Genomic DNA, 26,485 nt, shown 5'->3' on the forward strand with positions numbered 1-26,485 from the left:
TGTTCTCTGCAGCGAGGAAACAAAACTGAAACTTTCCTGATTTATGGATCAGCGGAGTCTGGAGGAAGAAGCATCTGCTGCAAAGAACACCATCCCCAAAATGAAGCACGGTGAGAGCTCAGAGAAGTCTACTGTACAGCACGGAGTGTGCTCGGTGATGTCTGTACTGAAGCATGGCAGGGACTCAGTGGTGTCTACAGTGAAGCACGGCGGTGGCACGATGACTATAGGATAGTGGCAAACCGGGGCTCCTAAGCTGTCCCTCAAACTTGGGTCCCTATGGTATCCCTGTTCTCATGGATACACCTGACAGTGGAGAGGCCTGAGTCGCCTTCCTGGCCCTGCTCCTGACCAGTCCTGATCTGAGGGGACAGGAGTGTCTTGAGAACCACAGCTAAACACAGGCAAGGAAAAAACAAAACTGCCACACAGCACACATAAAAGGTAAAGACAATAAGAGATTCAGGAGGAAAAACAAGAGCAGGAAGGAAGCACAAAACAACAGGAGTAAACACCACAACTGCTCCATGCAATAAGCACAAATAAAGCATAGCTTTTACCAGAGAGCTTGGGACACCACACCTCCCTGACCAACACTGAATAAACTATAGCTGGCATGGGTGGAAGGTTTCAACCAGCATAAATAGGAGGTCGACAACCGAGTCTGCCTGTGTTGAGAAACCATCTGGCAGTATGTCTGAATCTGAAGTCTGAACAGAGACCAATGTCACCATGACAGTCAGCAAAGCTTGTGCAAAGTGGGGGCTTGATGATGTCTACACGGAAGGGACTAGGTGGTGTCCACAGTGAAGCATGGTGTGAGCTTGGTGATGTCTACAGTGAAGCACGGTGGAGGCTCGGTGATGTCTACATCGAACCACAGGGGGGGCTTGGTGATATCTAGATTGAAGCATGGCAGAGGCTTGGTGATGTCTACAGTGAAGCATGGTGGGGGCTCGATGTTGTCTACAGTGAAGCATGGTGGATGTTCAGTGATGTCTACAGTGAAGCACAGCGGGAGCTCAATAACGTCTACAGTGAAGCACAGCGGGAGCTCGATAATGTCTACAGTGAAGCACGGCGGGAGCTCGATAATGTCTACAGTGAAGCATGGCGGGAGCTGGATAACGTGTACAGTGAAGCAGGAGTACGGCGAGAGCTCAAAAATTCGACTTCTAAAGTCAAATTCTAACCCCTTCACCCCCGGCCTGTTTTCACCTTCATGATCCGGCCATTTTTTCATTTATGACCAGCGTTATTTTACCTCTCTCGCTTCAGCGGATCCCGGGGCTTTTGAGACTGTTTTTTCATAACATTTTCCACTTTATGTTATTAAAAATTTGCCCAAAAATTTGAAAATTTCCCAATTTTCAAACTTTGAATTTTCCTGTCCTTAATCCAAAGATGTGTGTCACAGTCGCTCATACGTCACATCCCCCGCTCGCCACTTTGTTTCCAAAACTGCGCTGGAGTAATTTTTTTATAAAAAGGACGTTAGAAAGGGTCAAAGTTCATCAACAATTTATCATTTTTCCAAGAAAATTTACAAAACCCTTTTTTTTTTTTTTTTTTTAAGACCACATCACATGTAAAGTGACTTTGAGAGGCCGAGGTGACAGCAAATACCAAAAAGTGACCCCCTTCTAAAGACTGCACCCCTCACACTGCTCAACACCCCATCCAAGAAGATTATTAACCCTTCAGGGGCTTCACAGGAGCCAAAGCAATGTGGAAGGAAAAAGATGAAAAATGTTACTTTTTCCCACTAAAATGTTACAAATTTTTCATTTTCACTGTGGTATCAGGAGACAATGCACCGTACAATTTATTGGGCAATTTCTCCTGAGTACGCCAGTACCCTATATGTGGTGGAAAACAACATATGAAGCGCAGTACAAAGTGAAGAAGGGACAGAGCGCCATACTGGAGGCAGATTTAGTTGGAATAGTTGGCGGGTGCCATATCACATTGGCAGAGCCCTTGAGGGACCAGAACAGCTGAAACCCCCACAAGTGACCCCATTCTACAACCTGCACTCCCCCAATGAGTTCATACAGGGGTGCAGTGAGCATATTGACACTACAGGTGTGCCACAAAATATTATACTATTGGGTGGTAAACAAAAAATAATTACATTTTTACTACTAAGAATCTGTTTAACCCCAGATTTCCAATTTTCACAAGGAAATAGGTATAAAAAAAAAAAAAGCCCCATAATGTGTTATACAGTTTCTCCTAAATATGGCAATACCCCACATGTGACCGTATTGTACTGTTTGGCAGCACCGCAGGGCTCGGGAGGGAAGGAGCCATTTGATATTTGGAGCACAGATTTTCCTGGGATAGTTTACGGACTCGCAGATTTGCAGAGCCCTTAACTGCCAGAACAGAAAAAAATCCCTCTCAAGTGACCAAATTTTGGAAATTACACCCCTCTGGGACTTCATCTATGGGTGTAGTGACAATTCAGACTCTGGAAAAACCCATGAGGTCAAATGCAGTGAATGTTGTGGATTAAAAATTGCAAATAAGCCCTTGCAATGCCCAGTACATTGTAGTGCCCAGCTCGTGCTCCTGGAAACCTGCAGCCCATAAATTAAGCGGGCTCGCCTCACTACAACAATGCCAAACATGAGGATGCTGTGTTTTAGGCGCATTGTGGGACTCAAAAGGGAGGAGGGCTTTTTGGAAGGACAGGTTTTCGTTTTTTTAGAGCCTTTGTGCTACCAGTAACATGGAAGACCCTATATTTCAGTTACCAGATGGCGGACCTGAGTGGGGACTGGTGTTTTTGTGGGTTGAGTTAATCCTATTTGGTAGTGATTTGGGGTATAGAACATTTTGGATCAGGTCACATTTATCCTGTGCTCTATGCTGAGCGCTTACATCAGGGTTTCCATTTACATCTCCGAGATACATGATTCAGGTGAAACCCGCGACGTATCCTTTCACTAATGAGGCAGCAGAGTTACTCCGGACTCTGTTCGCCCTCTATTCAGTGATCTCAGTCTTTTCAAAGGTGACCAAACTGTTAATGACCGCACTTTTGTGCACGTCTAAAAAGACCTGTAAAAAGATGGACCCCGCCGGACCACAGGCCAGACGTGAGGTCACAGCGACCCCCTCTGCCTCATTACAGTGAATTTTGTCTGAATCACGATTTTCCGTCATTTACACGTCTCAGCGTGGAGCGCAGGATTACATAAATATATGTATTTATCGGTATATTTTTTCAGGGTTTTTTTGTTCTTTATTTTCTTTTTTTTTTTCATGTTTACAACTTTTTCTCCCTTTTTTAAGTCCCTATATGGGACATTAGCTTTTATTAGTCTGATGGCAGGTGTAAGTCATTGCATTATAATACATTATACCTATCAGTATTACACTGACAGATCACCTCCCTCTCATATCATGCTCCTGGCATGGTCTAGCAGGCCACCGTAGTCAGGTAACACGGAGGTCGTCATTTGTCCTCAGGTTACCATGGTAACGATTGGGCCCTGTGATCACGTTGCAGTGCGATACCACTCCCAGCATCCAAAATGCAGCAATCGCTATTGATTTAGAGGTTAAATGGTCAGGGGCGGCGCGGGGACTGCCCAGGCTGTGACAGTCGGAGCTCGGGTGTGACTTACTCCTAGCGGTGACTGCGCTGCTCCTGCGCTTGTGCGATCGCCATGACGTAACCTTATGTCATAGGTTATTATCCAATCATGTTGTAAACTTACGTCACAGGTCCTGAAGGGGTTAAGCTCCATTAAAACACTATCCACAATCCCATCAGCTAATGTATTAGGTAACAAGCACCTGGGTAATAAGAAGAGGACAATATCGCTCACCCGAGTCTAATTACAGGGTCTGCGACCAGAAGCGGCCAGGAGGGAGCAAGCCTGTCCCTAAATAAATCCCTACCCCACAATGGAGGTTACACCATAAAATAGCCGATGCCCCCGCTCCTCACCGGCTGGCCCTAAGCTGACTCTCACAGGGGGACAGTGTCCACCGCACGACACTCTCCATATGTAAAGTAGATACGGAATGCGATCTCACGCCATAGGACACCGCACAAATGTCAATCTATTCACAGAAGGAAATCAACTCCTAAAATGTATTTGATCCAAAAAACATTAAACTACAAGAACACACCGTATATTTCAGTTTATAAGACACACCTCAAATTTAGAGAGAGAAAAAAAAGGTAAAAAAAAGAAAAATGGGATACGTCTTACAATCTGGTGGTATCTTACCGGGTGGAGATGGCAGCGGTGGTGGAGCAGGGTCACAGGAGGCAGGGCCGGTGGTGGATCGGGGGTCACAGGAGGCAGGGCCGGTGGTGGAGCGGGGTCACAGGAGGCAGGGCCGGTGGTGGAGCGGGGTCACAGGAGGCAGGGCCGGTGGTGGATCGGGGGTCACAGGAGGCAGGGCCGGTGGTGGAGCGGGGTCACAGGAGGCAGGGGCGGTGGTGGAGCGGGGTCACAGGAGGCAGGGGCGGTGGTGGAGCGGGGTCACAGGAGGCAGGGGCGGTGGTGGAGCGGGGTCACAGGAGGAAGGGGCGGTGGTGGAGCGGGGTCACAGGAGGCAGGGGCGGTGGTGGAGCGGGGTCACAGGAGGAAGGGGCGGTGGTGGAGCGGGGTCACAGGAGGAAGGGGCGGTGGAGGAGCGGGGTCATAGGAGGCAGGAGCAGTGGTGGAGGAGCGGGGTCACAGGAGGCAGGAGCGGTGGTGGAGGAGCGGGGTCACAGGAGGCAGGGGCGGTGGTGGAGGAGCGGGGTCACAGGAGGCAGGGGCGGTGGTGGAGGAGCGGGGTCACAGGAGGCAGGGGCGGTGGTGGAGGAGCGGGGTCACAGGAGGCAGGGGCGGTGGTGGAGGAGCGGGGTCACAGGAGGCAGGAGCGGTGGTGGAGGAGCGGGGTCACAGGAGGCAGGAGCGGTGGTGGAGGAGCGGGGTCACAGGAGGCAGGAGCGGTGGTGGAGGAGCGGGGTCACAGGAGGCAGGGGCGGTGGTGGAGGAGCGGGGTCACAGGAGGCAGGGGCGGTGGTGGAGGAGCGGGGTCACAGGAGGCAGGGGCGGTGGTGGAGGAGCGGGGTCACAGGAGGCAGGGGCGGTGGTGGAGGAGCGGGGTCACAGGAGGCAGGGGCGGTGGTGGAGGAGCGGGGTCACAGGAGGCAGGGGCGGTGGTGGAGGAGCGGGGTCACAGGAGGCAGGGGCGGTGGTGGAGGAGCGGGGTCACAGGAGGCAGGGGCGGTGGTGGAGGAGCGGGGTCAAAGGAGGCAGGGGCGGTGGTGGAGGAGCGGGGTCACAGGAGGCAGGGGCGGTGGTGGAGGAGCGGGGTCACAGGAGGCAGGGGCGATGGTGGAGGAGCGGGGTCACAGGAGGCAGGGGTGGTGGAGGAGCGGGGTCACAGGAGGCAGGAGCGATGGTGGAGGAGCGGGGTCACAGGAGGCAGGAGCAATGGTGGAGGAGCGGGGTCACAAGAGGCAGGGGCGGTGGTGGAGCGGGGTCAGAGGAAGCAGGGGCGGTGGTGGAGCGGGGTCACAGGAGGCAGGGGCGGTGGTGGAGCGGTGTCACAGGAGGCAGGGGCAGTGGTGGAGGAGCGGGGTAACAGGAGGCAGAGGCGGTGGTGGAGCAGGTCAATGCTGCGGGCGGCGGGTGTCCCAGATGCTGTGAGGTAGACAACTTTCAGAAACTGTCGGCGGTACGGGCTTCAAAGAAAATGGGGCACGGAGTCAGCGTGTGCACAGATTGAGCTATCGACTCAGTGACAAGCCGAGATCTCATCTGCACACAGAAAACCTCCAGGCGCCATTTTCCCTAAGTACGCTGGTGGGAGATCAATGGGCTAGAGGCGGCGCGTGCACAGATGAGATCTTAAGCCGAGAGCTCCATCTGTGCACGGGCCTCGGGAGCAGTTTTTGTAGCCAAATGCTGCGACTTTCTACAGCCGGACACCACAGGACTGTGTCACCCGTGACAGTACCCTCCTTCTACGAGTGGTCTCTGAACACTCAGGACCAGGTTTATCTGGATGGGCACCATGAAATGAATGAACCAATCTTATGGAATTCACATCCGATGCTGGGACCCACATCCTCTGGTTTGTAACCCAAGTGCAACACGTATTGAAGGGAACGACGTAGAAAATGAGAATCAACAATTTGAGCTATTTGAAATTAAATTCCCATCAACCATGATTGAGGCCGGAGGCAAGGGGCATGGCTCAAAAGGTTCCACATACGTCTCGAGCAGTGCCCTGTGGAACACATTATGGATACTAAGAGCCTCAGGCAACTCCAGACGAAATGCTACTGGGTTAATGATGGCGGTTACTTTACAGAGATCAATAAACCTAGGTCCCCGCTTCCAGGAAGGAACCTTCAACTTGATATTCCTGGTTCACAACCACACACAGTCATTCACACTTGCATGACAAAAAACCCTTGCCAGGTCCGGATCTGTCTCCCATCAGTTTCAAATCACTCTGAACCCCTGCCATACAGAAGAGAGCGATGAGGCAAAACGTTCCTCCTCAGGAACTCCTGAAGCCCCTCAACCACTATAGGTACCAAATTGCAGATGAAAACCGTATGCACCGAAGAATGGTGACTTGCCAGTAGGTTCCTGGTGACGATTGTTTAAAGCAAATTCGGTCAATGGTAAGTAAGATGCCCAATCCTCCTGGTTCTCGGAGACAAAGCACCTGAGTTAAGTTTCCAAATTCTGATTTATGCGCTCTGTGTGCCCATTCGACTGAAGATGAAAGACAACTGCACCCCAAGCCGAGCACAAGATGCTTTCCAAAATTTGGAAACAGAGTTCCCCGATCTGAGACCACGTCGGAAGGAACCCCGTGAAGCTTCACAATCTCATTGATGAACACCTGAGTCTCGGTATTACGAAGTACTGGTAACGCGATGAAATGGACCTATGGACAACCACTAAGACCACCGTTTTACTGCAGAGAAAAGGCAGGTTAGTAATGAAATCCAAGGATAAATGCATCCATGGTCTATTCGGGATAGACAATGGCAGGAGAGATCCCAATGGACGAGTATGTGTTACCTTGGAACATGCGCAAATACTGCAAGCAGACACAGTCAACCACATCCTGATGCAACCTCGGCCACCAAAAACAACAACAGGAGGTCCAAGGTTGCTTTACTACCTGTATGACCTGCAAGTGCAGAATTGTGATATTCCCCAATTAATTTACAGCGCAGATTTGGTGGCACAAACACCCTCCCTGAAGGGCAAGAGGCCGAGGCATCCCCCTGAGCCTCCAACACCTCCCCCTCTAGGTCTGAGCACAAGGCCGACACGACCACACTTTTCTGCAAAATGGAGACAGGGTTCACATGATCACTACCACCAGGGAAGCTCCGGGATAATGCATCTGCCTGGGTGTCTTTAACCAAGTGACAGTAAAATTAAATCTGGTAAAAAAATGTATATCATCTAGCCTGCCTGGGATTGAGACGTTTGACAGACTCGAGATATGACAGGTTTTTATGGTCTGTGATTACCATAATGGTATGAACTGCCCCCTGCAGCCAATGACGCCATTCTTTGAGAGCTAACTTAATTGCCAAGACTTCCCTGTTACCAACATCATAGTTTGTTTTGGCTGAAGACAATTTCTTGGAAAATAAATCACATGAACACCATTTACCAGGAGACGGACCTTGTGACAACACAGCCCCCACCCCCACCTCAGATGCATCGATCTCCACAATAAAAAAGACTGAAACTTCAGGCTGCCCGAGTATAGGTGCTGTGGAAAAACATCTTTTTAAAGAGGAAAAATCCTGCTGGACAGAGTCTGACCATTTAGAGAAATCCGACCTTTTCTTTGTCATGTCAGTGAAAGGCTTACCAAATAATAATTAATTATAATTATTATATATATTTTATATTATTATTATAATTATATTATAAACATTATAATATAATTATATAATATAATTATATATAAATAAATATATTATACATATTATTATAATTGTTATAATTAGAATTAATAATAATTAGCAAATAATTCTGAATACATTTCCAGTAAAAATTGGTAAATCCTAGAAAGCACTGTAACGCTTTCAGTTTTTTTGGACGATCCCAGTCACGTACAGCACGGACCTTCTCAGGATCTATCCGAAAACCTGAAGACGACAACAAGTATCCCAGAAATGGTGCCTCTTGGACAATGAACACACACCTCTCCAGTTTGGCATACAGTTTCTCTCTCAAGATCTGTAATACCTGTTTTACCTGTAAATGATGTGGTTTATTTGGACAATATCTTGATCTACTCCCCCGATATGAAGACACAACAAACCTGCCCACCAAATGGTGCAAAATATCATTCACAAAATGTTGGAAAACGGCAGGGTCATTAGTGAGACCAAATGGCATGATCAGACTTTAATCGTATGAACGTATACCTTACCATCATATAAAAATAAACACCAGTCAATAGACAATGATTGAAAAATATCAAAAGGATAAAAATCAAAGTCGAATATCTATATACGCAATATGCAATGCAAAAATGATCAGACTTTCGAAGTGACACTTAGGTGAATTGAAAGCCGTTATCCATCCAGCCCCTTCTCTAATTATAACCAGATTTTAGCCCCCTTAAATCCAATTTAGAGAACCACTTAGCTCCTCAGTCTGGTTAAATAGATCCAGAATCAGAGGGAGAGGATAAGGGCGGCTTTGCACGTTGCAACATTGCACGTGCGATGTTGGTGGGGTCAAATCGAAAGTGACGCACATCCGGCGTCACTTTCGACATCGTGTGTAAATCCTAGATGATACGAATAACGAGCGCAAAAGCGTCGTAATCATATCATCGGTGCAGGCTCCGACTTTTTCATAATTACGCTGCCGCGACAGGTACGATGCTGTTCCTCGTTCCTGCGGCAGCGCACATCGCTGAGTGTAAAGCCGCAGGAGCGAGGAACATCTCCTTACCTGCCGGCGGCGGCTATACGGAAGGAAGAAGGTGGGCGGGATGTTTACATCCTGCTCATCTCCGCCCCTCCGCCGCTATTGGCCGCCTGCCGTTGCTATGACGTTGCATGACCCGCCCCCTTAGGAAGGAGGTGGGTCGCCAGCCAGAGCGACGGTCGCAGGGCAGGTGAGTGCATGTGAAGCTGGCGTAGCGATAATTTTCGCTACGCCAGCTATCACAAGATATCGTACCTGCGACGGGGGCGGGGACTATCGCGTGCGACATCGCAGCATCAGCTTGCGATGTCGCAACGTGCAAAGCCCGCCTAAGGGTCTCAAACGATAATCTCCTAAAATCCAAACAATGGTGGAGACCTCCATCTTACTACTTAACGAAGAAGAACCCTGCCACCACGGGTGAAGAGGAGGTCTGATGTGTCTCTTCTCCACACTCTCAGCAATGTAATCTTTCATGGCCGGTCTCTCTGGGCCAGAAAGATTATACAGTCTGGACTTGGGTAGTTTTGCTCCCGGAAGCAGATTAATGGGACAGTCATATACACGATGGGGAGGCAAATCCTGACACCCCCTCTCCGAAAATACATCCTCAAAATAAGACAAAAATGCAGGTAAGGATTTCAGAGACCGCAGAGAGAGAAGTGTTCAAACAATAATCAATACAGTAGTTTCCCCACTGCACAATTTCCCTGGATTGCCAATCCACTACTGGATTATGCTTCACCAACCAGGGTAGACCCAGTACAATAGGAGCGGGAAGACCCCCCCAGGACATAGCAGGAAATTACTCCATAATGCAGGGGCCTTCCCTCAGTCTTATATCATGTACCATCCGTGTCAGGCATCCCTGAGCAAGCGGAGCTGAGTCAATGGCATAGATGGAGATGGGGTTAGCCAACACACTGCCGTTAAGCCCATGAGTCCTTACAAACCAACCGAGCATCCACCATGCTGACTCCTGCTCCACCGTCCATAAACACAGACATTGTCTCAGTCCTGCTCTCTAGCACCACCTCTGCTGTCAGGACGAAGCAAGAATTACACATAGAAGATAAACACACACCTCGATTGTCCACCCCCAAACCACCAAGGGTCAGCCAAATCCCCGATGTTCCTTTTTGCATAGGATGTTGGGGGAGGGGGTGGTACTTTGGCGCAGGTGAGCTGTGCAGACACAGAATGGTCAGGACATAGACCTCCGTCAGCACAGAGGATTTGAGACAATAATCTATGAGAACTTATAATAAGGCATTGTTCTTACCGGCTATCCGTATCACCGCCCTCTCAGCTGCGTCCAGCACGGTGCCCCCTCCTGAGACGGACGACGACCTCTTCACCCGCTGGTTCTTGGATAGGTTCCAGGGCAGAGTGTCTCCAAGGGTGGGGGATCCACTGCTGGCACTGGAGCTGTCCTCCGCCATCCGCGTCCGCTCCTTCCTGTCCAGAGACATCAGCCCCTGTAAGAGAAGACCTGCCATTACACACAGATCACCCGAAACACCGAGTGGGGTCCGACCAACACTGGAGCATCACTGACACAGGTGATGATTCGTTACAGTGTACCAGCACACAGTTCAGCACAGGAGACGTGAGCTGCTGTGACAAAGGACAGTCTGATACACTGTAACAAGCTGTCAGCTGTGCAGCAGCACGAGGTCTGAACAGCCATGAACGGTCCCAGTAACACTGCACAGAGCGTCTCTGTACCATAGATCGTCCATTCTGACCTCCTAGGAAGGCATTTTGGGCAAAACGGACGTCTCTGCTGCATTTAGTCATTTTTCATAATCAGTGTATAAAAGGTGTCAAATTTTCAGGAGACTGAGGATTCAATAATATAGTGCAATAGTAATAGGGGTGTATGGGCCTGGAGATCTCCGCTGTGTCTGTACAGGGGTGTATGGGCCTGGAGATCTCCGCTGTGTCTGTATGGGGGTGTATGGGCCTGGAGACCTCCACTGTGTCTGTACGGGGGTGTATGGGCCTGGAGATCTCCACTGTGTCTGTATGGGGGTGTATGGGCCTGGAGACCTCCACTGTGTCTGTACAGGGGTGTATGGGCCTGGAGATCTCCGCTGTGTCTGTACGGGGGTGTATGGGCCTGGAGATCTCTGCTGTGTCTGTATGGGGGTGTATGGCCCTGGAGATCTCTGCTGTGTCTGTATGGGGGTGTATGGGCCTGGAGATCTCTGCTGTGTCTGTATGGGGGTGTATGGGCCTGGAGATCTCTGCTGTGTCTGTATGGGGGTGTATGGGCCTGGAGATCTCTGCTGTGTCTGTATGGGGGTGTATGGGCCTGGAGATCTCTGCTGTGTCTGTATGGGGGTGTATGGGCCTGGAGATCTCTGCTGTGTCTGTATGGGGGTGTATGGGCCTGGAGATCTCTGCTGTGTCTGTATGGGGGTGTATGGGCCTGGAGATCTCCGCTGTGTCTGTATGGGGGTGTATGGGCCTGGAGATCTCCACTGTGTCTGTATGGGGGTGTATGGGCCTGGAGATCTCCGCTGTGTCTGTATGGGGGTGTATGGGCCTGGAGATCTCCGCTGTGTCTGTATGGGGGTGTATGGGCCTGGAGATCTCCACTGTGTCTGTACAAGGGTGTATAGGCCTGGAGATCTCCGCTGTGTCTGTATGGGGGTGTATGGGCCTGGAGATCTCCGCTGTGTCTGTACAGGGGTGTATGGGCCTGGAGATCTCCGCTGTGTCTGTACAGGGGTGTATGGGCCTGGAGATCTCCGCTGCGTCTGTATGGGGGTGTATGGGCCTGGAGATCTCCGCTGTGTCTGTACAGGGGTGTATGGGCCTGGAGATCTCCGCTGCGTCTGTATGGGGGTGTATGGGCCTGGAGTTACTTGTGTAGCACCTACACACACATATAGCATCATTACCTAATGACAAGAGGAAATACCAGAGGTACATGGAGCCGTGCAGCGGGGGGGGGGTTCACATGAGAACACCGTCATATTGTGTGACATCACAGATACAGATGTACAGACTTCTGGGCCATGCGACCACTGATCTAAAATAAGGATATAACCAAGAGTGCAGATATTGGGGAATGGGATTAGTGACCCCGATACTCCACTCCCTACGGCCATGTAGAGGGGCAGCAGTGCTGTAAACAGCTGCTCAGGGTTGGGGCCCTGCCATGACATACAGAAGCCTCTGGATGGAGGTGAAGGTCTGAGGATTAATACCTGCACATACAGGCGTCCATGCCTTGCAGTCATCTGTAGTGATTGTGGGGTGTCTGTGGGGTCCGAGGGGCTGAAGACCACCTCCGTATACACAGCACCCGCTGCTTCAGCGCAGTCACGTGACCAACTCCGGACTCATATCAGCCGTCACCAAGAAATTAACCACAAGTTTCTCACTTCCTCCTAACTACACAGCGGAGCCCCGCCTGCCCGGACACACGTACCACAGGGGTAGCCGGGGCACCGAGCGGCCTGCCCGGACACACGTACCACAGAGGTAGCCGGGGCACCGAGCGGCCTGCCCGGACACACGTACCACAGAGGTAGCCAGGGCACCGAGCGGCCTGCCCGGACACACGTACCACAGAGGTAGCCAGGGCACCGAGCGGCCTGCCCGGACACACGTACCACAGGGGTAGCCAGGGCACCGAGCAGCCTGCCCGGACACACGTACCACAGGGGTAGCCGGGGCACCAAGCGGCCTGCCCGGACACACGTACCACAGGGGTAGCCAGGGTACCGAGCGGCCTGCCCGGACACACGTACCACAGGGTAGCCGAGGCACCGAGCAGCCTGCCCGGACACACGTACCACAGGGGTAGCCGGGGCACCGAGCAGCCTGCCCAGACACACGTACCACAGGGGTAGCCAGGGCACCGAGCAGCCTGCCCGGACACACGTACCACAGGGGTAGCCAGGGCACCGAGCGGCCTGCCCGGACACACGTAACACAGGGGTAGCCAGGGCACCAAGCGGCCTGCCCAGACACACGTAACACAGGGTAGCCGAGGCACCGAGCAGCCTGCCCGGACACACGTACCACAGGGGTAGCCGGGGCACCGAGCAGCCTGCCCGGACACACGTACCACAGGGGTAGCCGAGGCACCGAGCAGCCTGCCCGGACACACGTACCACAGGGGTAGCCGGGGCACCGAGCAGCCTGCCCGGACACACGTACCACAGGGGTAGCCGAGGCACCGAGCAGCCTGCCCGGACACACGTAACACAGGGTAGCCGAGGCACCGAGCAGCCTGCCCGGACACACGTACCACAGGGGTAGCCGGGGCACCGAGCAGCCTGCCCGGACACACGTACCACAGGGGTAGCCGAGGCACCGAGCAGCCTGCCCGGACACACGTACCACAGGGGTAGCCGAGGCACCGAGCAGCCTGCCCGGACACACGTAACACAGGGTAGCCGGGGCACCGAGCGGCCTGCCCGGACACACGTACCACAGGGGTAGCCAGGGCACCGAGCGGCCTGCCCGGACACACGTAACACAGGGGTAGCCAGGGCACCAAGCGGCCTGCCCGGACACACGTAACACAGGGGTAGCCAGGGCACCAAGCGGCCTGCCCAGACACACGTAACACAGGGTAGCCGAGTCACCGAGCAGCCTGCCCGGACACACGTACCACAGGGGTAGCCGGGGCACCGAGCAGCCTGCCCGGACACACGTACCACAGGGGTAGCCGAGGCACCGAGCAGCCTGCCCGGACACACGTAACACAGGGTAGCCGGGGCACCGAGCAGCCTGCCCGGACACACGTACCACAGGGGTAGCCAGGGCACCGAGCGGCCTGCCCGGACACACGTACCACAGGGGTAGCCGAGGCACCGAGCAGCCTGCCCGGACACACGTAACACAGAGGTAGCCGAGGCACCGAGCAGCCTGCCCGGACACACGTAACACAGGGTAGCCGGGGCACCGAGCAGCCTGCCCGGACACACGTAACACAGGGTAGCCGGGGCACCGAGCGGCCTGCCCGGACACACGTAACACAGGGGTAGCCGAGGCACCGAGCGGCCTGCCCGGACACACGTAACACAGGGGTAGCCAGGGCACCAAGCGGCCTGCCCGGACACACGTAACACAGGGGTAGCCGAGGCACCGAGCGGCCTGCCCGGACACACGTAACACAGAGGTAGCCGGGGCACCGAGCAGCCTGCCCGGACACACGTAACACAGGGGTAGCCGGGGCACCGAGCAGCCTGCCCGGACACACGTACCACAGGGGTAGCCGAGGCACCGAGCAGCCTGCCCGGACACACGTAACACAGAGGTAGCCGAGGCACCGAGCAGCCTGCCCGGACACACGTAACACAGGGTAGCCGGGGCACCGAGCAGCCTGCCCGGACACACGTAACACAGGGTAGCCGGGGCACCGAGCAGCCTGCCCGGACACACGTAGCACAGAGGTAGCCGGGGCACTGAGCGGCCACTGCACAAGAGCTGACACTCAGGAGAGGTCACAGCAGCCATTATAATAACACCTGCAGGCCACACAGAAGACACAGTCCAATCCACAAGGATCACAGCTGGTGTACAGGTGCCACAATCTGCAGGATATTCTGGCTAGTTCACAATTAGAGCCACAGAGAGGTGTACAATACAGTTTAGGGGTGTACAGAACAATGTACGGGGGGATACAGAGTAGTGTACAGTGGGTACAGAACAGGTACACAGAAGTGTAAAGGGGGAACCAAACAAACGGGGGTACAAAACAATGTATGGTGGGGGGTACAGTAGTGTACGGGGGTATAGTGAGGTGCACAGGGGGGTACACAGAGGTGTACAGCCAGGTGGTACAGAGAGCAGTACGGGGGGGGACACCAAGATGTACAGGGGGGGTACAGAGAGATATACAAGGGGAGGTACAGAGAGGTGTACGGGGGGGAGGGGTACAGAAAGGGGTACAGGGGGGGTACACCAAGGTGTACAGAAGGGGTACATAGAGGTGTACAAGGGGAGGTACAGAGAGGTGTACAGCAGGGGGGTACACCGAGGTGTATGGGGGGTACAGAGAGGTGTACAGCGGGGGGACAGAGAGGTGTACAGCGGGGGGGACAGAGAGGTGTACAGCGGGGGGGACAGAGAGGTGTACAGCGGGGGGGGACAGAGAGGTGTACAGCGGGGGGGGACAGAGAGGTGTACAGCGGGGGGGGACAGAGAGGTGTACAGCGGGGGGGGACAGAGAGGTGTACAGCGGGGGGGGACAGAGAGGTGTACAGCGGGGGGGGACAGAGAGGTGTACAGCGGGGGGGGACAGAGAGGTGTACAGCGGGGGGGGGACAGAGAGGTGTACAGCGGGGGGGGACAGAGAGGTGTACAGCGGGGGGGACAGAGAGGTGTACAGCGGGGGGGACAGAGAGGTGTACAGCGGGGTGGGGACAGAGAGGTGTACAGCGGGGGGGGGACAGAGAGGTGTACAGCGGGGGGGGGACAGAGAGGTGTACAGCGGGGGGGGGGACAGAGAGGTGTACAGCGGGGGGGGGGGACAGAGAGGTGTACAGCGGGGGGGGACAGAGAGGTGTACAGCGGGGGGGGACAGAGAGGTGTACAGCGGGGGGGGGGGACAGAGAGGTGTACAGCGGGGGGGGGGACAGAGAGGTGTACAGCGGGGGGGGGGACAGAGAGGTGTACAGCGGGGGGGGGGGGGGGGGGGGACAGAGAGGTGTACAGGGGGGGGGGGGGGACAGAGAGGTGTACAGCGGGGGGGACAGAGGTGTACAGCCGGGGGGGGGACAGAGTGTACAGCTGGGGGGGGGGGGGACAGAGGTGTACAGCGGGGGGGACAGAGGTGTACAGCGGGGGGGAAACAGAGAGGTGTACAGCGGGGGGGACAGAGGTGTACAGCCGGGGGGGACAGAGGTGTACAGCCGGGGGGGACAGAGGTGTACAGCCGGGGGGGACAGAGGTGTACAGCCGGGGGGGACAGAGGTGTACAGCCGGGGGGGACAGAGGTGTACAGCCGGGGGGGACAGAGGTGTACAGCCGGGGGGGACAGAGGTGTACAGCCGGGGGGGACAGAGGTGTACAGCCGGGGGGGACAGAGGTGTACAGCCGGGGGGGACAGAGGTGTACAGCCGGGGGGGAAACAGAGAGGTGTACAGCCGGGGGGGAAACAGAGAGGTGTACAGCCGGGGGGGAAACAGAGAGGTGTACAGCCGGGGGGGAAACAGAGAGGTGTACAGCGGGGGGGGAAACAGAGAGGTGTACAGCGGGGGGGGAAACAGAGAGGTGTACAGCGGGGGGGGAAACAGAGAGGTGTACAGCGGGGGGGGGGACAGAGAGGTGTACAGCGGGGGGGGGGACAGAGAGGTGTACAGCGGGGGGGGGGACAGAGAGGTGTACAGCGGGGGGGGGGACAGAGAGGTGTACAGCGGGGGGGGGGACAGAGAGGTGTACAGCGGGGGGGGGACAGAGAGGTGTACAGCGGGGGGGGGACAGAGAGGTGTACAGCGGGGGGGGGACAGAGAGGTGTACAGCGGGGGGGGGACAGAGAGGTGTACAGCGGGGGGGGGACAGAGAGGTGTACAGCGGGGGGGGACAGAGAGGTGTACAGCGGGGGGGGGACAGAGAGGTGTACAGCGGGGGGGGACAGAGAGGTGTACAGCGGGGGGGGACAGAGAGGTGTACAGCGGGGGGGGACAGAGAGGTGTACAGCGGGGGGGGACAGAGAGGTGTACAGCGGGGGGGGACAGAGAGGTGTACAGCGGGGGGGGACAGAGAGGTGTACAGCGGGGGGGGACAGAGAGGTGTACAGCGGGGGGGGACAGAGAGGTGTACAGCGGGGGGGGACAGAGAGGTGTACAGCGGGGGGGGACAGAGAGGTGTACAGCGGGGGGGGGAGAGAGAGGTGTACAGCGGGGGGGGAGAGAGAGGTGTACAGCATGGGGGACAGAGAGGTGTACAAGGGGGGGACAGAGAGGTGTACAAGGGGGGGACAGAGAGGTGTACAAGGGGGGGGGACAGAGAGGTGTACAAGGGGGGGGGGACAGAGAGGTGTACAAGGGGGGGGACAGAGAGGTGTACAAGGGGGGGACAGAGAGGTGTACAAGGGGGGGGACAGAGAGGTGTACAAGGGGGGGGACAGAGAGGTGTACAAGGGGGGGGACAGAGAGGTGTACAAGGGGGGGGACAGAGAGGTGTACAAGGGGGGGGGGGACAGAGAGGTGCACGGGGGGAGGTACAGAGCAATGTACGGGGGGCACAGTCCGATCTACAGGAGGCGCACAGTGGTGTAGGGGCCACAGCCCGGCGCACAGGTGCAGATGCCGCACACTGCTCACCTTCCGCCTCCTCAGTCTGCAGTGCTGTATGCAGCTCTGGCGCAGGAAGGGTTAATAGCTGTACCCCCCTCCCCTCCGCCTCGCAGTGTGGGGGAGACGCCTCTGTACTGCGGCTTCTGCACCATTATTATTGGGGGCAGAGACCCCAACACCAGCATGAGACGGGGACCCTCCCGGACTCCGATCACCCCATCATTCACCCCCGCCCTCTGCTCACCGCAGCATCAGCATCCCGAGACCACCGCAAGATCCATCCACAGCAAGAGAGGGAGGAGCCAGCCTGTGATCCGCCCACATAGGAGGAGCCAGCCACGGGAGCCGCCTGCACAGGAGCAGCCAGCCACGAGAACCGCTCACACAGGAGGAGCCATTCACGGGAGCCGCCCACACAGGCGCACCGAGGGAGGAGCCAGCCCGAGAACCGCCCACACAGGAGGAGCCATTCACGGGAGCCGCCCACACAGGTGAATCGAGGCAGGAATCAGCCCGAGAACCGCCCACACAGGAGGAGCCATTTCACGGCAGCCGCCCACATTGGAGAAACCAGCCCCCCCTCCCCCGGGAACCGCCAACACAGTAGCACTTAGGGAGGAGCCAGCCCAGGGAGCTGCCCACACAGAAGGAGCCATCCCATGGGAACCACCTACAAAGGAGGAGTCAGCCACATGATCCGCCCACAAAGGAGGAGCCAGCCACAGGACACGCCCACACAGGAGAAACCAGCCCCCGGAAACCGCCCACACAGGTGCACCGAGGGAGGAGCCAGCCCGACAACCTCCTACACAGCAGCCATTCACGGGAGCCGTCCACACAGAGGAAAATAGCTCCCGGGAGCCTCCCACACAGGTGCGACCGAGGGAGGAGCCAGCCTGTGATCCGCCCACATAGGAGGAGCCAGCCCGAGAACCGCCCACACAGGGGGGGCCATTCACGGGAGCCGCCCACACATGAGGAATCAGCCCCCACCCTGGCAACCGCCCACACAGGGGGCAATGAGGGAGGAGCCAGCCCAGGAGCCGCCCACACAGGAGGAGCCATTCACGGGACCTGTCCACATTTGAGAAACCAGCCCCCCCGAAAACCGCCCACACAGGAGCACTGAGGGAGGAGCCAGCCCAGGATCCGCCCACACAGGAGCACTGAGGGAGGAGCCAGCCCCAGGAGCTGCCCACACAGGAGCACTGAGGGAGGAGCCAGCCCAGGATCCGTCCACACAGGAGCACTGAGGGAGGAGCCAGCCCAGGATCCGTCCACACAGGAGCACCGAGGGAGGAGCCAGCCCCAGGAACCACCCACACAGGAGCACTGAGGGAGGAGCCAGCCCAGGATCCGCCCACACAGGAGCACTGAGGGAGGAGCTGGCCCAGGATCCGCCCACACAGGAGCACCGAGGGAGGAGCAAGCCCCAGGGGCTGCCCACACAGGAGCACCAAGAGAGGAGCCAGCCCCAGGGGCCGCCCACACAGGAGCACGAGGGCCAGCAGCACATCCATCAACTGCTATAGCGAGAAACCTACAGCTGCCTGCAAAAGAGGATCCGACCACACCCCAGATCCTGGAAGAAAAAACACAGGACAGAGGAGAGGGAGCAGAGGAGAGAGAGCAGAGAAGAGAAGAGAGAGCAGAGGAGAGAAAGAGAGACAGCAGAGGAGAGAGAGAGCAGAGGAGAGAAGAGAGCAGAGGGGAGAAAGAGAGACAGCAGAGGAGAGAGAGAGCAGAGGAGACAGAGAGCAGAGGGGAGAGAGCAGAGAAGAGGAGAGAGAGACAGCAGAGGAGAGAGAGAGACAGCAGAGGAGAGAGAGCAGAGGAGAGAGAGAGCAGAGGGGAGAGAGCAGAGAAGAGAGAGCAGAGGAGAGAGAGAGAGAGACAGCAGAGGAGAGAGAGCAGAGGAGAGAAGAGAGCAGAGGGGAGAGAGCAGAGAAGAGAGAGCAGAGGAGAGAGAGAGACAGCAGAGGAGAGAGAGCAGAGGAGAGAGAGAGCAGAGGGGAGAGAGCAGAGAAGAGAGAGCAGAGGAGAGAGAGACAGCAGAGGAGAGAGCAGAGGACGAGAGAGAGCAGAGGAGAGAAGAGAGCAGAGGGGAGAAAGAGAGACAGCAGAGGAGAGAGAGAGCAGAGGAGACAGAGAGCAGAGGGGAGAGAGCAGAGAAGAGAAGAGACAGCAGAGGAGAGAGAGAGACAGCAGAGGAGAGAGAGCAGAGGAGAGAGAGAGACAGCAGAGGAGAGAGAGAGACAGCAGAGGAGAGAGAGAGAGAGCAGAGGAGAGAGAGAGACAGCAGAGGAGAGAGAGAGCAGAGGAGAGAGAGAGACAGCAGAGGAGAGAGAGAGCAGAGGAGAGAGACAGCAGAGGAGAGAGACAGCAGAGGAGAGAGAGAGACAGCAGAGGAGAGAGAGACAGCAGAGGAGAGAGAGAGAGCAGAGGAGAGAGACAGCAGAGGAGAGAGAGAGAGCAGAGGAGAGAGACAGCAGAGGAGAGAGAGACAGCAGAGGAGAGAGACAGCAGAGGAGAGAGAGACAGCAGAGGAGAGAGACAGCAGAGGAGAGAGACAGCAGAGGAGAGAGAGAGCAGAGGAGAGAGAGAGCAGAGGAGAGAGACAGCAGAGGAGAGAGAGAGAGCAGAGGAGAGAGAGACAGCAGAGGAGAGAGAGAGAGCAGAGGAGAGAGAGAGAGAGCAGAGGAGAGAGAGAGAGCAGAGGAGAGAGAGAGAGAGCAGAGGAGAGAGAGACAGCAGAGGAGAGAGAGAGAGAGCAGAGGAGAGAGAGACAGCAGAGGAGAGAGAGAGAGAGCAGAGGAGAGAGAGACAGCAGAGGAGAGAGAGAGACAGCAGAGGAGAGAGACAGCAGAGGAGAGAGAGAGACAGCAGAGGAGAGAGAGACAGCAGAGGAGAGAGAGACAGCAGAGGAGAGAGAGAGCAGAGGAGAGAGAGAGCAGAGGAGAGAGAGAGCAGAGGAGAGAGAGAGAGCAGAGGAGAGAGAGAGCAGAGGAGAGAAGAGAGCAGAGGGGAGAAAGAGAGACAGCAGAGGAGAGAGAGCAGAGGAGACAGAGAGCAGAGGGGGAGAGAGCAGAGAAGAGAGAGCAGAGGAGAGAGAGACAGCAGAGGGAGAGAGAGACAGCAGAGGAGAGAGAGAGAGCAGAGGAGAGAGAGAGACAGCAGAGGAGAGAGAGAGACAGCAGAGGAGAGAGAGAGACAGCAGAGGAGAGAGAGAGAGCAGAGGAGAGAGACAGCAGAGGAGAGAGAGAGCGCAGAGGAGAGAGACAGCAGAGGAGAGAGAGAGACAGCAGAGGAGAGAGAGACAGCAGAGGAGAGAGAGAGAGAGCAGAGGAGAGAGACAGCAGAGGAGAGAGAGAGAGCAGAGGAGAGAGAGAGAGCGCAGAGGAGAGAGAGAGACAGCAGAGGAGAGAGAGACAGCAGAGGAGAGAGACAGCAGAGGAGAGAGACAGCAGAGGAGAGAGAGAGAGAGCAGAGGAGAGAGAGACAGCAGAGGAGAGAGAGAGAGCAGAGGAGAGAGAGAGCAGAGGAGAGAGACAGCAGAGGAGAGAGAGAGACAGCAGAGGAGAGAGACAGCAGAGGAGAGAGAGAGAGACAGCAGAGGAGAGAGAGAGACAGCAGAGGAGAGAGAGAGAGCAGAAGAGAGAGAGAGAGCAGAGGAGAGAGACAGCAGAGGAGAGAGAGAGAGACAGCAGAGGAGAGAGAGAGCAGAGGGGAGAGAGCAGAGGAGAGAGAGAGCAGAGGAGAGAAGAGAGCGCAGAGGAGAGAGAGCAGAGGAGAGAAGAGAGCAGAGGAGAGAAGAGAGCGCAGAGGAGAGAGAGCAGAGGACAGAGAGAGCAGAGGAGAGAGAGCATAGGAGAGAAGAGAGCTCAGAGGAGAGAGCTAGCAGAGGAGAGAGACAGCAGAGGAAAGAGACAGCAGAGGAGAGAGCCAGCAGAGGAGAGAGAGAGCTAGCAGAGGAGAGAGCAGAGGAGAGAGAGAGAGCAGAGGAGACAGAGAGCAGAGGAGAGAGAGCAGAGGAGAGAGAGAGCAGGTACAAGGAGGAGATCCAAGAACATATCAAGGCAATAAAAAGAGGAGAAAGCCATATCTGGATGCAGATAAGCAGCTCCATCCTCACCTCTCAGCAGGACATCTACCTCTGCGCAGCCTACATCCCTCCATCAGAATCCCCATACTATAAGCCGGACATCTACGAGGAACTTCAGAGGGAGGCTGCCCAATTCCAGTCCAAAGGTAAGGTGCTCATCTGTGGAGACCTGAACGCCAGGACAGGTACAGAGAAGGACTACCTGTCACCTGACGGAAACACATACGTCCTGGGAGATGAGCCCTTCTACAGAGACTCAGTACAGACAACAAGAAACAGCTATGACAGAGTGGTGAATAAAAGCGGCAGAAAACTGCTGAACCTGTGCCGGAGCTTGGGGCTGCATATACTGAACGGGCGCACCAGGGGGGACTCATTAGGGAGATTTACACTAAACTCCCACACGGGCAGTAGTGTAGTGGATTATGCCATAACAGACATGGACCCAGCAAACATGAATGCCTTCATAGTCACCCCCGACACCACATGTCAGACCACAACCAGACACTGCTGTACCTGAGATCCACGGACAAGTCACCCACACAAAAGCCCCACTTGAGCGGTCTCCACAATTTGCCACCATCCTTCAAGTGGTCCAAACAGTTAGCCATTGAATACACCAACACGACCAACAGAACAGAGATTAAAGAGCTGCTTGTAAACTTTCACACAAAACCCTATACATCAAACCAGCAAGGGGTCAACCTGGCAGTAAACGACTTTAATAACATCCTATATACCATGGCAGAGCTAGCAGACCTCAGAAGGACCAACTCCAAGAGACCTACAAATAAACAAGGCCAAAAATGGTTTGATAAAGAATGCAAGGCACTGCGCAACTCCCTAAGAATAGCCTCAAATCAAAAACACAGAGACCCGGACAACAAGGAGCTAAGAGTGGTCCATGACACCCTACAGAGGCAATACAAGCGAACCCTCAAGGAGAAAAAACAAAAGCACATCTCCCACAAACTGCAGCAGCTCGAAGACTCCCTCCAGGATAACTCATTCTGGGAGACATGGAGCCATATCGGTACAAGTCCCAAGCAAAGTACCCTCCACATTCAAAATGGCAACATCTGGCACAGCTACTTCAAGGGCCTCTACAAGAATATCCCAGAAGACGACCTAACCCCAGAACAAGAGCATCTAATGACTAAACTGAGGGGACATGGAGGAGACAATCAAGGACTTTCAAAATCCTCTGGACATACCAATCAGTGTGCTGGAAATAAAAGACAGAATCAAACTGCTAAAATCTAAGAAGGCCGCGGGCAGTGACGGCACCTGCCAGAGATGATCAAATGCAGTTCCCCAGATATTCATGCAGCACTGGCTAAACTATTCACCCACGTCCTGAGTGCCGGCTACTTCCCTCAAAGCTGGAATCAAGGTCTCATAACGCCCATCTACAAGGATGGAGACCGATATGACCCAGCAAACTACAGAGGGATCTGTGTCAACAGCATTCTGGGAAAACTGTTTAACAGCATCATTAATAAAAGGATTATCGCCTTCCTCACCCAGGGTGACGTCCTCAGCAGAAGCCAAGCTGGGTTCATGCCAAACCACCGCACCACGGACCACATTTACACCCTGCAAAGCCTCATCAAGACCCACGTCCACGACAAAAAACAGGGGAAAATATTTGCATGTTTCGTGGACTTCAAAAAGGCCTTTGACTCAGTGTGGCATCCAGGCCTGTTCCTGAAACTCCTGGAGAGCGGAATAGGTGGCAGAACCTACGACGTGATCAAGAGCTCATACACTGAGAACCGGTGCAGCGTGAAGGTGAACGGAAAGAGGACGGCTTTCTTCCGACAGGGCCGTGGGGTCAGACAGGGCTGCAGCCTGAGTCCAACTCTATTCAACATCTATATAAATGGACTAGCAACAGCTCTAGAGTCCTCCCCCACTCCAGGCCTCAGTCTGCATGACCGAGAGGTGAAGTTCCTGCTGTACGCAGATGACCTCCTGCTACTCTCCCCAACTGAAAGAGGCCTCCAAGATAGCCTGGCAGTACTGGAAACATTCAGCACCACATGGGCGCTTCCCATCAACCAAAAGAAGACCAAAGTCATGGTGTTTCAGAAGAGGAACCAGAACAAAATAAACACTCCCTCCTTTACATTAAATGGCTCCACGCTGGAGAACACCAGCAGCTATACCTACCTCGGTCTGGAGCTAAGCAATAATGGGAGCCTCAAGCAAGCAGCAGAAGCCCTGAAAGGAAAAGCATGCAGAACCTTCTATGCCATCAGAAGACAACTGTACCACCTCAAACCACCTGTGAGAGTCTGGCTCAAGATATTTGACAGCGTCATCACCCCTATACTGCTATATGGCAGCGAGGTATGGGGCCCAGTGACCTACCCAGACCACACAAAGTGGGATTCCAGCCCTACCGAAGTCTTCCACATGGAGTTCTGTAAATATCTCCTCCAAGTCCATCGCAGCACCTCAAACATAGCCTGTAGGGCAGAGCTGGGCCGATTCCCCTTATGGTTCACTATACACAAGAGGGCGCTATCACACCAGGCACACACACAGAACAGCAACCCCAGCTCCTACCATCATAAAGCCCTGCTGAGCCGGAGCCCAGAGCAAGCCAGGAACCCCGGCAGCCAGTCCAGCCAAAGTCAGCAACACCCCCTGACAAAAGCCCAAATAAAAGAGATCTCAGAGAGCTGCAAGATGCAATACATAGAGGACTGGAAGAGTGAATTAGAGAACTCCCAGAAACTCAACATCTACCGGTCACTGCGGAGGGACTACACTCTGGCCCCATATCTGGAAAGGCTACGCCACCCCAAAGACAGGCAGACCCTGAGCCTGTACAGACTGAGTGCCCACAGCCTAGAGGTGGAAACAGGGCGGCACCGACAGACATACAAGCCGCGAGAGAACAGACTGTGCCAGCACTGCCAGCAGGGGGCTCTGGAGGACGAAACGCATTTCCTACTGCACTGTGACAAATACTCAGCAGTGAGGGGCTCCCACTTCCAGAAATTTACCACCCATAGCCCGGGCTTTCCATCCATGGATGAGGACATGAAACTCCGCTTCCTACTGGGGGAAGAGGAATCAATGGTGGAGATCGCCGCCCAATATGTCACCACATGTCATAAGCTGAGGGGAACCTAAGACCCCTAAATGGACTGTCAGAGCCCAAATTGTGCCCCCCAACTCCCCATAACCCTGATCCCCTCCCACCACACTTACTGTATTTCTCTTGCTTTGGCAACACTAATTGTATTTTGGTCCTGCCAATAAAGCATATTTGAATTTGAATTTGAATTTGAGAGCAGAGGAAAGAGAGAGAGCAGAAGAGAGAGCGCATGCGAGAGCAGAGGAGAGTAGAGTTACCTGTCAGCGATGTGTGGCCCCGGTGTGACCTGTCAGCGATGTGTGGCCCCGGTGTGACCTGTCAGCCGTGTGTGGCCCCGGTGTGACCTGTCAGCCGTGTGTGGCCCCGGTGTGATCTGTCAGCCGTGTGTGGTCCCGGTGTTACCTGTCAGCCGTGTGTGGCCCCGGCGTTACCTGTCAGCGGTGTGTGGCCCCGGTGTGACCTGTCAGCGGTGTGTGGCAACGGTGTTACCTGTCAGCGGTGTGTGGCCCCGGTGTTACCTGTCAGCGGTGTGTGGCCCCGGTGTGACCTGTCAGCGGTGTGTGGCCCCGGTGTGACCTGTCAGCGGTGTGTGGCTCCGGTGTTACCTGTCAGCGGTGTGTGGCCCCAGTGTTATCTGTCAGCCGTGTGTGGCCCCGGTGTGTCCTGTCAGCCGTGTGTGGCCCCGGTGTGACCTGTCAGCGGTGTGTGGCCCCGGTGTTACCTGTCAGCGGTGTGTGGTCCCGGTGTGTTCTGTCAGCCGTGTGTGGCCCCGGTGTGACCTGTCAGCCGTGTGTGGCCCCGGTGTGACCTGTCAGCCGTGTGTGGCCCCGGTGTGATCTGTCAGCCGTGTGTGGCCCCGGTGTGATCTGTCAGCCGTGTGTGGTCCCGGTGTTACCTGTCAGCCGTGTGTGGCCCCGGTGTTACCTGTCAGCGGTGTGTGGCCCCGGTGTGACCTGTCAGCGGTGTGTGGCAACGGTGTTACCTGTCAGCGGTGTGTGGCCCCGGTGTTACCTGTCAGCGGTGTGTGGCCCCGGTGTGACCTGTCAGCGGTGTGTGGCCCCGGTGTGACCTGTCAGCGGTGTGTGGCCCCGGTGTGACCTGTCAGCGGTGTGTGGCCCCGGTGTTACCTGTCAGCCGTGTGTGGCCCCGGTGTGTCCTGTCAGCCGTGTGTGGCCCCGGTGTGACCTGTCAGCGGTGTGTGGCCCCGGTGTGACCTGTCAGCGGTGTGTGGTCCCGGTGTGTTCTGTCAGCCGTGTGTGGCCCCGGTGTGACCTGTCAGCCGTGTGTGGCCCCGGTGTGACCTGTCAGCCGTGTGTGGCCCCGGTGTGACCTGTCAGCCGTGTGTGGCCCCGGTGTGACCTGTCAGCCGTGTGTGGCCCCGGTGTTACCTGTCAGCGGTGTGTAGCCCCGGTGTGACCTGTCAGCGGTGTGTGGCCCCGGTGTGAGCTGTCAGTGGTGTGTAGCCCCGGTGTGACCTGTCAGCGGTGTGTGGCCCCCGGTGTGACCTGTCAGCGGTGTGTGGCCCCGGTGTGACCTGTCAGCGGTGTGTGGCCCCGGTGTGACCTGTCAGCGGTGTGTGGCCCCGGTGTGACCTGTCAGCGGTGTGTGGCCCCGGTGTGACCTGTCAGCGGTGTGCCCGGTGTTACCTGTCAGCCGTGTGTGGCCCCGGTATGACCTGTCAGCCGTGTGTGGCCCCGGTGTGACCTGTCAGCCGTGTGTGGCCCCGGTGTGACCTGTCAGCCGTGTGTGGCCCCGGTGTGACCTGTCAGCCGTGTGTGGCCCCGGTGTGATCTGTCAGCCGTGTGTGGTCCCGGTGTTACCTGTCAGCGGTGTGTGGCCCCGGCGTTACCTGTCAGCGGTGTGTGGCCCCGGTGTGACCTGTCAGCGGTGTGTGGCAACGGTGTTACCTGTCAGCGGTGTGTGGCCCCGGTGTTACCTGTCAGCGGTGTGTGGCCCCGGTGTGACCTGTCAGCGGTGTGTGGCCCCGGTGTGACCTGTCAGCGGTGTGTGGCTCCGGTGTTACCTGTCAGCGGTGTGTGGCCCCAGTGTTACCTGTCAGCCGTGTGTG

At 55.7% G+C, this 26,485-nt stretch overlaps 1 protein-coding gene across 4 annotated transcripts in view; it reads right to left on the bottom strand.

The window, feature by feature from the left end:
- Positions 1 to 17,577, bottom strand: part of PLEC (plectin) — a 335,144-nt gene extending 317,567 nt beyond the window's left edge. For 3 of the 4 annotated variants that reach the window (XM_075352743.1, XM_075352741.1, XM_075352740.1), the window contains exons 1-2: positions 12,161 to 12,208; positions 10,225 to 10,420 (exon numbers count right to left, since the gene is read on the bottom strand). In XM_075352743.1, coding sequence (XP_075208858.1) covers positions 10,225 to 10,420; positions 12,161 to 12,193 — 229 coding nt within the window. In that variant the 5' untranslated portion in view covers positions 12,194 to 12,208. Of the gene's footprint in view, positions 1 to 10,224; positions 10,421 to 12,160; positions 12,209 to 17,450 lie in introns of those variants that run through there. The other variant, XM_075352742.1, reaches the window with a different exon arrangement.
- Between the last annotated feature and the right edge of the window lie 8,908 nt (positions 17,578 to 26,485).

Source organism: Anomaloglossus baeobatrachus, chromosome 6 (genome assembly GCF_048569485.1).
Source record: "Anomaloglossus baeobatrachus isolate aAnoBae1 chromosome 6, aAnoBae1.hap1, whole genome shotgun sequence".
In the NCBI taxonomy this organism is placed as follows: Eukaryota; Metazoa; Chordata; class Amphibia; order Anura; family Aromobatidae; genus Anomaloglossus; species Anomaloglossus baeobatrachus.